The sequence below is a fragment of the Dipteris shenzhenensis genome, chromosome 25, assembly GCF_047967505.1.
Source record: "Dipteris shenzhenensis isolate YYH24624 ecotype China chromosome 25, Dip_SZ_1.0, whole genome shotgun sequence".
Classification (NCBI taxonomy): Eukaryota; Viridiplantae; Streptophyta; class Polypodiopsida; order Gleicheniales; family Dipteridaceae; genus Dipteris; species Dipteris shenzhenensis.
In genome coordinates this window covers 7,976,631-7,990,068 of record NC_141620.1, presented here as the reverse complement: position 1 = coordinate 7,990,068, position 13,438 = coordinate 7,976,631, and the positions used below count along the sequence as shown (strand labels likewise).

Below are 13,438 nucleotides of genomic sequence, written 5' to 3'. Positions count from 1 at the left end.
GAGAGTGTCCGTGCAGCAGTCCACCGATTGAAGAACGGGAGAGCTAAGGATCATGATGGATTGCAAGCGGAGTATGTAATCCATGGGATTGATGCCTTAGATTTTGATCTTTCCCGTCTCTTCAATGAGTCTGTTTGTACAGGCCTACCACAGTCCTGGTTAGGCAATACCATAGTACCTATCCACAAGTCGGGGGACCCTATGGAGCCGTCGAATTACAGGACCATCATGATTGGCCACGTTATGGCCAAGATCTATGCATCAGTTTTAGAAAGCCGTATAAATGACCATGCCGAGACGACAGGACTCAGAGCCAGAGGTCAGGCTGGATTTCGCAGGGATCGTTCGACACTTGACCACATCCTCACACTCAGGGCACTGGTACATGAGGCGAAGTCACGAAAGCAACGGCTTTATTGTTGCTTCGTGGACTTCAGGAAGGCATTTGACACAGTTTCGCGATTCAGATTGTTTCAGAGGATTCGCCAGAGGGGCTTCAATGGAGAGATACAGTGGGCTATCATGGCTTTGTATGAGAGGGTCACTGGTCAGGTTCGGACACGTGAGGGGCTCTCAGAGGAGGTATGCAGCACGATTGGGGTGAAGCAGGGTTGCCCGCTCTCTCCTACTCTCTTTGGATTATATATTGATGAGCTAGAGATGTTTGTACAGATGGCAGGCGGTGTGGGCTCTACTCTCTCAGGATCCTCCATTCCTATCCTCCTGTATGCGGACGATGTGGTTCTCATTTCCTCTACTGCTCAGGGCCTCCAGGCACATATTGAGGCACTCCACAGGTTTTGCCAGGACAGGGGGTTGACCGTAAACCTTGGCAAGACCAAGGTTATGGTTTTCAACACCTCTGATCGTATTTACAGCACGGATGAGTTTTGCTTCACTTATGACGGACAGCCCATTGAGCTTGTTAGAGAGTACACTTATTTGGGGGCAGTTTTCAGGGGACCGGTCTTCACCATGACATATGCAGCACGAGATAGGATTAGTAAAGGGTATGCTTCGTTGGCTCATCTTGAGCGTCAGTGTTTTCAGTCCCACTTTCAGCATCCCGATACGAAATCCTTGCTTTTTGATACATTGGTGAGACCAGCTGCGATGTATGCAGCTCCTTTCTGGGCAGGAGACCTCGGCGCTGCAGATTGGAGACGAGTAGAGAGGTTACAGATCATCATGTTCTCTCGGCTCAATAGGGCCAAGGCTACAGTTCCGCACGAGGTCATGCTAGCAGAGTTTGGAGCAACTCCCCTTGCATTGGATGCAGCGTTTCAGTCGGTCATGTATTTGCACAGGGTTAGGGAGTTTGGAGACTCAGCAGCAGGCAGAGCTCGGTTGCCATGGTTAGCACTTGCATCTTCTATGGAGTTGGCACGATCTGGGGCCCGATACTGCTGGTACTTCAGACTCACTAGGTGGCTCACATCTCTTGGACTAGACATGGATAGACTGCCTCCCTTCCGATACAGCATAGATGCCCCTCATCTCGAGTTGACTCGCCACGAGCTTAGCCAGGTCACGAGAGCAGACTTGCTGCAGCTTCATACGTATCGCACTTGGATTTATCCCACGCAGCTTCCGACGAAGATGGCCACATATCGTGACCACTTCCTTCGGATCTCAGAGGATGGATTTGTCATTCCACCAGGCTATACAGGTATCCAAATGTCCCACTCACTGAGGATTGCCCTTGGACAACTTAGAGTCTCTTCGCATCAGCTCGAGATAGAGGCTGGTAGGATGCGACGCATGGAGGATGGACGGCGACCAGGCCGAGAGACTAGGATCTGCCCTTGTTGCACCATGGGAGAGGTGGAGTCAGAGGAGCACTTCATTTGCAGATGCCCGCTATATTATGAGCTCAGAGGTAGATTCCACTGTCTCTTCACGGATGGCTTTGGACCTCTCTCACGAGTGATGGACTACGAGGATCAGCATTGCCTAGCTCTTTATGTCAGGGACGACACTCTGCTTCGACGAGACTACCTCAGATACCATCAGCACAGACCGGAGCGTGATAGAGCCCAGCCTGATAGAGCTCAGGCACACGCTATACCAGAGGACAGAGACCAGGAGGAGCACGAGGAGGTCAGAGCTCACACAGGACACATGCCTCCACCCTGTGGATGTACATATGAGATGGTTTGTAGACGCCGCAGGATCTTGTTACATAGGGGACGTACTCGCCGCTTCATCTCCAGACGATCCAGGATGATGGCAGCTTTTCGGAGGAGACTTACTCATGGAGATCTCGCCCCACCAGCCGCTCACCTCACCTTTGCTCAGATTTGTACTCTCGTAGCGGGAGGCAGAGTCGATGGACAGGATTTCCAGTATAATTTTGGTTCTCAGACTCCGTGACACCTGGACTTGTATCTTTGCATTGGCATATTGTACTCATCCCCCCATTTTGCACCCAGGGGCGGTTTCCTTGCATCTAGTTTACTTTGTATTTAGGCTCAGATTTGACATTATGTACTTTCACTTGCATTGTATTGCGTAGCACTTAGATGATATTCGACGATGCCTCTTCTTTGTGGCACGTTGATTTTGTGCTATCTTGTATGCAGAGTTCTTGATGTCCCATGGGCCCATTTTGGCCTTTAGTGGACAATAATACACTTTCTTTCTTTCTTTCCTCTCTCTCTCGGCATCCATCTATTCTCTGCTATCAAATGCATCCTTATGACGGAGAGGTTCCTCATTACAAGCAGTAGCAATCGAAGTAACATGAAGCAAATTGACCTACATTTGTTTTTGTGCACCTCAGCTTGCTTGCTGTCCCATAGAGTATCCAGGAGGTGGTCTAATGATAGCCTGCTCCTCATCAATTCCCTGATCAATTTCTTGATCGTCAAGTGGCTGTAAATCAGCCTGAACAATGGCAACAAAAGGCAGCTGTGAACTGCTAGAAGCATTTAGAGTCGGATCCTACAAAGTGTCATTTCAATCTGTGAACGGCGGTATAAAATCAAATATATCAGAGGCTTCCACGGATGGCTGTTTTTTACAGTCCAACCAAGGTAAAGCTGCCTGCTCAGAAAAAACCATGTCTCTACTGACAATTACCTTGCCTGTGCTAGGCTCAAACAGCCTGTATCCTTTGCTCTATGAGCTGTAGCCAATGAAAATGCATTTGATGGCCTTATCATCAAAGCTTATGCCTCAGCTGAGAGGATACATGTGCATATGCAAGAGATCCAAACACCCGCACCAACGAGCTGCTTGCTATGGAGCTAAGCTCAAGCTGAGCATAGAGGAAGTCCGGTAGGAGTCAAAACACTGCTCTGATAAAACAGTTGGATGTGCGGAGCAATGGAATGTAAGTGGAATGCAACAGAGGAAGAAATAGCTGAAGGAAACAACAATAGTTGCAGATGGATAATGAAGAAAGTACATGTGGTCTATATAGACCCAAATTCAACCAAAGAGTTGACCAATGAGGTCAACTTCAGGAGTTGACCACCTACAAGGACATACCAGGGTTAAATGTTAACAAGGCGTTTGTTTGGCAGCTCGTGACTTTGGCTAGGTATTGGGCTCTCTAATGCCAAGGATCTCTAGTATCTTCCTTTTTTTTTGCTTTGCCCCCTATCAAACACTGGGTTAAGACAAATAAAAGAGTTAAACTTTCACCCTGATCTACGAAATTATTAGACTTGGTAACAGAAGTTAAATGGCAAACAGCTCAAATCCCACCTAACACAACAGTAGGGTTTATTAACCATGGGTTTGGGTCTTAATCCACATTACACACATAGCCCACTCTAGCATGTACAAAGAGCTCATGTTCCCCATGAGTTTCAAGCTGGCCTCCACCTAGGGATTTCTACAAAACCATTAAGAAGTTTCACCTTGCACATCTAGACAAGATCACCGCTCATAGATTGCACGAGATCCAAGATCTGCCCTTCACACTGATGACCTAGATTGGCACCTTAAGAAGCTTGTGCAAGCCTAGAGTGCCAGCTCAGGCCGCACATGCAGGATCACAATACATTCTATATTCAGAATATTGGCACAAGTTGGATGTTACGGCTGCACTTCAATTGACAACCTCTTTAATAGACATGGATGATAACAATTATAGCTAGTCTATAAGGCAAGCAATAGTTTGGCAAAGAACGGTACAACAGTATAACTTAATCTGGCATTAAGGCCATCAATCGAAAACTGTTGTACTCGAAGTGTCCTGGACTAGGCTCAATAACAAGGCAGGTTACCAAAATGGCAACTGTATCCTATTTAGATGCTGGGCATCACACTCTACACGAGGCTAACCACCAAAAACTTTGATCTGAATTGCCTGGAGTCATTTGATCCCTACTACGAGAAGTTTAATGTGCCCAGACCGTGGAAGCATGTACAAAATTGAGAGAGAAGTATACAATAACAAAGAAAGTTCTCTGGAAAAGATGTTTGCAGATAAGAAGCAATGAATGATTGTATATCATTCAAATGAAAGGACTTACCTTTGCGGACCTGAACACAGTACCAGAACTGGGCTCTAGCTCTCCTGAAATCAGTTTCAACAAGGTTGACTTTCCAATACCGTTTGGTCCAACCACTGAAAAAGAACACAACATATATGTTAAATTTGGCGGATTTGTATTAAAAGCACTCCCAAAATACATCTGCTACTGATTTCTGCTCACGTTTTTGTAGATTGCTAGTAGAAAAATCACAAACTACATTACAAAGTTGTCTCTACATGAACAGATGGAAGAAAACAAGATCTCAGTTTACTAACTGTGATACTTTATTAATCCATCGAAGCACGATCTAACAGGGAGGTTTACTCAGCTCTAAATCCTATGGATAATCTATTGATCCGTCAAAGTATGACCTAACAGAGAGCTCTAAATCATATCTAATCGCTAACCAGATTGGATATACGGCTTCCAAGCTATCCACGAGATGCAAAACATTATATTCACTATCTACATATGTTTCAAATTCCCTTACAACTGTTGTCACTTACTTGCCACGCGACTATCAAGGTCTATGCCAAAATTCAGATTCTTGAACAAAAGAGGGCCACCAGGGTATCCAAAAGAGGCATCACTGCAGCGAATCAAAAGAACTTCAGATGAGTGGTGTCATATTGAAGATGCTAAAACAAAAATTCTAAAGTGAAATGTAACAGCATGATTGGGAACAAGCGTCATTCGTGCTCTATTCATAGTACCTTTTTTCCACCTACAATCCAGAGTATCGAGATTGCAGTAAATTAACTCTAAACAATGCAAACAAGTCATATTCCCACAAGTAATCCAGTCTAGAATGAAAAGACTTTTGTTTGCTTTTCATCAAAACATTTGCCTTTGTTTGCTTTTCATTAAAACATTGTGCAGCAAGGAAGCACAAAAAGTGGACAGCAGCCTCCCTTTGTAATATTGTACTTTCTCAATTGCAAATATGTGTGACAAAGTAAAGAAGATGGCATTGTTCTCTAGCAGTTTAAAATAACCTTCGATTATTCTCGTACTCCTGAGATTCCAGCGAATTAAGATAGCAATAAACTCAATTTCTCTACTATATGTCCAGAATGACTGTACTCGTTTCCCTCAAAAGCTTTAGACGGAGCTTCCACACCTATGAACATACGTTTACATTATGCAGCTGGACAAAAGCTTTGAGGTCCACAAACATGTGGTGTGTGGGTTCAGGGTTTGTTTGGTTTGTGGTTTCGTTAAGGGCACCTCGAGGTCTTTTCGTCTATGATAACTGCAATATGTAACAATACCTAGTATTTTTTCATTATATAATTTATTCAGCGTCTGTTGCTACACATTTGTGAAAAGATTTCCTCTGACAGTTGCATAGCTTGGTACCAATTCCACTGTTATGAAATTCTTCTACTGACTCGAGGCTCTAATGACACATTTCTTTCCTTGTCACATTCCCTTCCATTAGTCTTGTGATCCCCCTCACCACAACACCGGATTCCCAATGTGCATCTAACTTGGGTTAATATGTTAGGACTTCTTGTGACAATGTTTCCATTTTGATCTCTTGGAGCTTGACCGATTTCTTGCATTGTAGGTTTTATCCTCAACATGTCCTCTAATACTCCAGTCACTATCTCGATCTCACAGTCACTCTGAGCATGGAATGCAGTACTCATTCCTAACCTTTGCCAAAAGTTAGATGCGAGCTTGGAATCTCTATCAGAATATGCTTTTAGGCATTCCATGAAGCCAAAATTTTTCCTTCACAAACACTTTGGCGACATCAACTGCTCCGTCCGTCTTCTTAATAGGGATGAAATGAGCCATCTTAGTAAGTCCATCTATTTCCCATCTTATAATCTTTAGAATTGGCCACTCAACAATTGCTTTTGCCTTCTTGGGATCCATATGCACTCCATCCTTAGGAAAAATCCCACCTACATAATCAATTGACTCCCTCGCAAAGAAGCATTTACTAGTTTTCCATAGAGTGAATTATCACAAAGCTTCGTTGAAACTTTTCTAAGATGAATCTCATGTTTTGCTTTATTCTTGGAGTAAATCAAGATATCATCCAGAAAAACAAAAACAAAATCATCTAAATACTCATAAAAAATGTTAATCATTAAGCACATAAATGTGACAAGAGCATTGGTCCAACCAAAAGGCAAGACTATATACTCGTAATGCCGTAGCGAGTCCTAAGGCAGTCTTAAATATATCCTCTTCTTTTATTTGGATCTGATGATAACCAAACCTAAGCTCTATATTAGAGAAGAATGTAGCTCAAAACAACTGTTCCGTCTTTCTTCTTTTGAAACAATACGGGAGCACCCCAAGGGGATAAACTGAGTTGGATGAAACCTTTCTTGAGCAAGTTCTCTAGTTGGAGCTTCAATTCAATATATTCTTGCAGTGTGAACCTATACGGAGCCTTGACATAAGGAACTGCCCCAAGGAGACCGTCTAGAAAGACATCCACATACTCCTCTAAATGCTTCTTTAGATACTCAAGTTTGCCATCTACTTCTTATGAAATGGGTTCTTCTAAATTCTTGAAAATTACCATATACAACTCGGCACTTTTTTGGACTGCCTTTCTAAGTTCCATGGCTGAAATCTCTCTTGGAGATATCATAGCCAAAGAGTGTGTTGGTGTGTAGTACTAAATGATCTAGTACTAGTTCATGTGTGCGTGTGTCATGTGTGAGTGCCACGTGTCATTTATGGGAGGTATCCCATATGTACTAGGTGCTAGTGTCTCTCTCCCCCTCCTTTTTTTTATACAACATATAAACTAGATTCATAGGTCTTAGGGTCCATGCACTACTGCACATTATCAATATCCTATACTACAGATCCAATTGTAGGTCCTAGGGACCATGTATTGGTGCATGTACATGTATTCATAGGTCCTTACAGACCATGTATTGGTCCCTCTAAATTAAATGTATTCGAAGCCAATAAGAGGTACTCTGCCTTGGGTTGTCCCCCACAATTGTTTGTATGGGATTTTACTTTGGTTTGATGGTATTGACCACCCAATACAGAGTATGGGGGGGTGACGAGTGATGGTTTGCCCTTGCCGGTCGCAAGCTGACTGAGAAGCCTCTATCACATGGGAGGTGTTGGACTTGCTCTTTGCAGTATTGTGGTGGAGGGGGGATCGGTTTACTCTTTGCGTGTTGGGTCTCACACTTTTTGATCTAAAGGGAGGTGTTGGACATATCATAGCCAAGGAGTGTATTGGTGTGTAGTACTAGGTGATCTAGTACTAGTTCATGTGTGTGTATCATGTGAGTGCCACGTGTCATTATGGGACTTATCCCATATGTACTAGGTGCTAGTGTGAGAGAGTAGCCTATATAAGGCTTGTACTTCACTTATCTTGTCATACTTGATGAGTGAATGAAAGCCTTCTTCATGTCTTCATTTGAGCATCATTTCCTTATACCCTAACCATCTCTCTCTCTCTCTCTCTCTCTCTCTCTCTCTCTCTCTCTCGGTTTTGCACTTTGTCTCATAGGCCCGCAAGGCCTCCTGCAGACGTTAATATATCTTTCTTTCTCCACCATGTTTCTAACATAGTATCAGAGACACCTTCCATAGCTACCACGCCATCCTAGCCCTAACCCTAATTCAAAATCCTAATCCAATTTTAGCCTCCGTTTTTGTAGCCGCCTCAGCCCTACTCTATTTCGCCTCAGCCCTACTCTTTCTGCAGCCATTAGTTTCCGTTTTCTGCCTCCTCCATACCCAGCCACCGCTTCAGCTCCTGCTGCCTCCTTTGTTGCCTTCATGCGAGTATTTTAGGTTCCCATTTTCCTCTCCTTGCTTGCTGGTCGGCAGCTCCTGCAAGTTGCGCCTACACGTGTGGAGGTTTAGGCAGCTTTGGTGCCCTGAAAGCTGGCTGGTCGGCACTTCCTTGAGCACACTTCTGCACGTGAGGGTTCCCAGGGTTGTTTCAAGGCTATTTTGGAGGTTTTCTCGACACTCAAGACAGTTTCATTCTGCTGCTGCTGTGTATTCGACCACTTGTGAGCATTTTGTGCAGCACTTCGAGGCCTTTGGAGGCATTTCCAACGTGCTTTGAGCTGGCTGCTGCATAACTGCCTTCAATAGAGGCATTTCCAAGCTGTTTTAAGGTCTTCAACACATCTCCATCAGCTGTCTTCTATTTCAGGTAGCTGCTACAGCGTTTCGGAGTGCTCTTGTGAGCCGTTTTGAGAGGTCTGGATCTGTTGCAGCATTCCATTCCACATTTTGAGGCATATACTGGCTGTTCTCTGATTCGGGGTCACATTGGAGCGCCACTACACATTTATATCTGCTCTTTTGCACACGAGGAGATTGCTGTCCTGTTTTGAAGACTGGGACTAGCCCATTCCTTTGCTGGATCTTCATTTTTGCTTGCTGCCCGCCTTAACAAACGTCTTTGCCATCATGACTTCGTTGTCTTCTACTTCACGAGCAAATGGAAGACCAACAAGAATATTATTTGCAAGTTTTGCAAGAGGAAAGGACACATTGAAGCTCACTGCTTCAAGAAGAAGGAACAAGAACAAGAGAAGCATCATGCCAGTCTCCTGGCTAAAGAACAAGCTAAACCTGAAGAGCCCCCGGAGGAGATACATACAGCTACAACAGAGGTTCACCGCCTCTCTCTTGAGGACGAGGATCCTTTCGACTAGGGTTGGGCTTTCTAGGCCCCTATGCTATGTGTGTTTGTGTTGAGTCAATAAAGGTTCTCAACCTTAAGTTGTCTCTCTAAATTGAATGTATTTGGAGTCAATAAGAGGTACTCTGCCCTAGGTTGTCCCCCACAATTGTTTGTATGGGCTTTTACTTTGGTTTGATGGTATTGACCACCCAATTCATAGTATGGGGGGGTGACGAGTGATGGTTTACCCTTGCCGGTCGCAATCTTGTCATACTTGATGAATGAATGAAAGCCTAGGGTGAAGTGGACGATCTTTGATTGACTCAAGAAGTAGCCATTGTTTGCTTTTCCCTCGAGTGGTGAAAGATTTGAATTTGAATGTTGCTGCGTCCCCCCAAGTGGCAAGAGAAAGTTCATGAGTGGAGTGATAGAGAATCTTGGTTTCCAATTGGGAGAGGTCATGAGTGGACGTGCATTTCCAATTCTGGACATAGGTAAGTACGTTATCATTATTGACATGGGTTGGCTTACTAAAGTTCAGGCCATAATTGATTGTGGAAACCAGGGAGGAGATAGAGAAAGATATATGTGGCGAAAAAATTACTTGTAATGTAGAAGAGATTGTTAGAAACATGGTGGAGAGAGAGAGAGAGAGAGAGAGAGAGAGAGAGAGAGAGAAAGGAGAAGGTTAGGGTATGAGGAAATGATGCTCAAATGAAGACATGAAGATATGACAGAAGCTTGTGTATGGGCTTTATCTAAATCTATCGCAGCAAAAATATACATAGATAACATGAAAATGTACCTTCCGCATACTCCTTGATCGTCACAGCTTTCGCCTGGACCTTGAGATGAATCGTCTTGTTGGTACACTCGAACATCATGTGGCCCTGCTCTCCACACCAATAGCAAAGTCCCATCCTCCTCGCCCACTCCAAGGACTCTAGATCTACCGTCCTCCAATCCACCTTTTCGGTCCTAGCCTTTAGTGGCATTTCTTTTCGTGGATCCTCCCATGGGCGGCTGCTGTTGTAAGCCATTGGAGGGTTGATTTGCAGCCTGACTAAAATTCTGACTGGGGCCACAATTGTTTCAGTTTGGGGCTGTAGCTTAGAATTTTGGGATGCAATCCATGCTGTAAAAAGATGACCCTGCCCCTTATATTATGTTAGGTTATTACTAGTAAATTTGTAATTCTACTTTTTTGAAGGGATTCATATATTCATAATTTTTTGCTTTTCGCACAGTATCCATGAAATTCCGTGGGCATCCTCGTTTCACTAAGGAGGGAATGTGAGGGTTCATGCCCTCAGTGAACTTGCTAGTCAAAGAAGCATCATCCAACTCTGGGGCATATTTTTGAAGATCCTCCAACTTTCAATAGTTGAAACCTACTCTGATATCACTTGTGAGCCGCCAAGTCACTAAAGTCGAGTTTTCACAAGAATAGCAATTTGAAATTAGAGAAGAAAGAATATCTTTATTTAAAGGAGATCAGTTACAACAAAAATTTTCCTGCTGGAAGATAGATCTACTGCCCCACCATCGCCATACCTTACCTGTAGTATCTCAATCTGTATCACAATCTCAGTCTCAATCACAATCGGAGATAGGTATCACAATCTCAATCTCATAAGAAATCTATATCTCAATCTGCATCTCGAATTCTATTCTTGGTCCTTAGTCTTCGTTTCAGTTCAGAATCTGGTTCTTCTATGAAACCTGACTCGAAATCTGTGCAACAAGAGGTCTGGTGAAAATCCGCGAGTTCACAATGAATCTTGACCTGCAATCTCCCTCCTTCCAGAAATAGATCACTGTGCGATTTGGTAGGTTTTCCTTCTTTTTTTTCAACATCGGAAAATCCGTCCTGTTTGGAGCCCGTACCTCCCAAACGTAACGGAATCTCAAAATAAATGATAGTATGACTTTGAATCATCTTTTGATTTCCTATCGTATAAGTTCAAGCCTAGGATGGCTTTGAAGATAAAATTTTAAGGCATTATTTGACACGATCATCGTTTTAGTGTCCACGGCTATCTTGACTATTAAGTATAATTCTTTACCATTCTTTTGAGCTTTTGCACGACTCACAAAGTCATGGATTATCCCTATTGGAATCTCTCTTGTATCTTCTCCAAATATTTTTTTCCAAAACCATATTATATTTTTTATCCTTGGGGCTTCAAGTTGTTTGAAGTGAGCTTGTGGCGGTATTTGTTGACTACATGCAATGACCATGAACAATGCTTTTTAAGTTGGGCGCATGACATGAGAGCTGGAAATGTTCTCTATGGCATCTTGATAGACATGCATATATCATCCTCCCGCAAGAGTCTCTTTTGCAAGCATTCTACAATGCTATTGTTGCCATGATTCAAAAGAGCAATGATAATTGGAATGATTTTATGATAAGAGTATTTTGATTTTGAATCTTATGAACATTTGTGCAGCACTCTAATTCATGAGTTTCCAATCTTTCTCCTATTCATCATTCCTTCCTCGAATCTTATTTTTATCAATAGGTATAAGGACTAGAAGCTGTTCGAAAGTGAACTATCACTATATTAGTTAATTACACTTAATTGCTATGAACATCTTTTCTTTACTTTGGGTTCAAGCATGACATTATGGCATCAAATATTCTCTATGGCATCACCTACAAGTGGAGTTTTTTGGGTGCATAAAACACAATGCCGTCTTATTCATGGATATTCAAGACATTATAATCATTAGATCAATGCATGTATTGTGCCATGGGTTCTACTGATTTGCATATCATGCTCAAGCAAGAGACTGTTCTAGTCTCTCTTGCAAGCATTGTACAACGGTATCTTTTCGATGACTAAATAATAATTATTATTTTATAATTACTCAATGGAAGCTACTATTTTCATTTTTGCAAGTCATTATCACCATGTACTACAATAGGGTGCGGCACTGCTATTTGGGACAACCTTGAAATATAGCAATTTTGTTAGGAGGAAAAAAAAAATTTTTGTTCATCATGGACGAGATACTGAAACGAAATGTCTTTGTTTATTTTTCTATGATGTGGAGCAGTTCCTATGGCTAAACAATGGAGAGAGCCAGATTTCAGTAGGACCCTTGGCAGCCTCCTCTTCTTCTTTGGACAGAGGAGACATGATGGATTGCTTGAGAGACTTAACCGTTTCTATGTTGGGGACTGGGCACTGCACAGAGGCAGCTCTACCGGGATTCTGGTAGGTACCACGATGTCAGACCACTCTCCAGTAGTACTTTACTTGGATCAGACCCTCCGAGGTCTCCCCCAGAAGGGGGGTTGCATTCCAGAGGACCTCCTGTAGGACTAGGAGATCCAGCAGGTCATGGTAGGGATTTGAGAGCAGTCAGAGACGACACCGTGCGAGACCTGGGCTGCATGGGTGGCCGATGCCATTTAGAGGAGCAGCGAGGAGTTGCAAGCTCATGCCCTTAGGCGGAGGAGGACCCTTCAAGAGTGAGAGCCGCCTTTGACAAGAGACCTTGCCTCCATAGAGCAGCTTAGCAGGGAGTAGGACCCACGTTCTCAGTGGCTTAGCGACAGGTTCGAGAGTGCAGGCCTTAAGCTTCAGGACACGGAGATTCGGCGGGCTGAGTTCTCCTATCGGGCCTAGTGGGTGCAACAGGGTGACATGATGACGAAGCAGTTTTTTCATACCACTGGGCCTCGATCGATGGGCACACAATTGCAACGTCTCCGTGATTCGCAAGGCATCATGCACACTGACCCGCAAGAGATTTTAGACCTGACCACAGGTTTTTACAGCCAGCTCTTTCAGACGAAGAGGATGACCCCAGCTGGTCTTGTGGCCCGAGATGTAGTTTGGGATCATGTTCCGACAATAGTCTCACAGGATTTATGCAGTAGACTGGAGGAGCCTTTCACAAATGACAGACTCTGGAAAGCCCTCAAGGCTCTCCCGACCCTGGTAGCCAGCATCACGGCGTGGAACATTTGGGTGGTTCATTGCAGTCCCGTGATGGGTGAGCACCTGGTTCCACCCTCGGCTACCCTAGTCGCCATCTGACAGGGCATCGATGATATACACACTACGATCCACCTAGGAGAGTGGGACTCCAAGCTCCAGGGCGACTATCGAGAGGCGTGCTCGTTTCTACAAGGCTTGGCCTATAGGAGTTTTCTAGGCAAGTGAGCTGGGTTTCTTTGGAATAGGCCAATTCTTTCTGTTAACCTTTTCCGGTTTTTCCATACTCAATACCTTGAGGGCTGTTGTCTTGTATGAAATCTTTCAAGCATTAAAAGAAGGTTCCTTTCTTCGGGAAAAAAAAA

General features: G+C 43.8%; 1 protein-coding gene across 1 annotated transcript in view; it reads right to left on the bottom strand.

Moving 5' to 3' along the window:
- The window catches only part of ABCF3 (general control non-repressible 3), a 132,202-nt gene that overhangs the window by 19,632 nt on the left and 99,132 nt on the right, over positions 1-13,438 (bottom strand). The window contains exons 12-13 of the mRNA XM_087396365.1: positions 4,994-5,076; positions 4,485-4,579 (exon numbers count right to left, since the gene is read on the bottom strand). Of these exons, the coding sequence (XP_087252491.1) occupies positions 4,485-4,579; positions 4,994-5,076 (178 nt within the window). The remainder of the gene's footprint in view (positions 1-4,484; positions 4,580-4,993; positions 5,077-13,438) is intronic.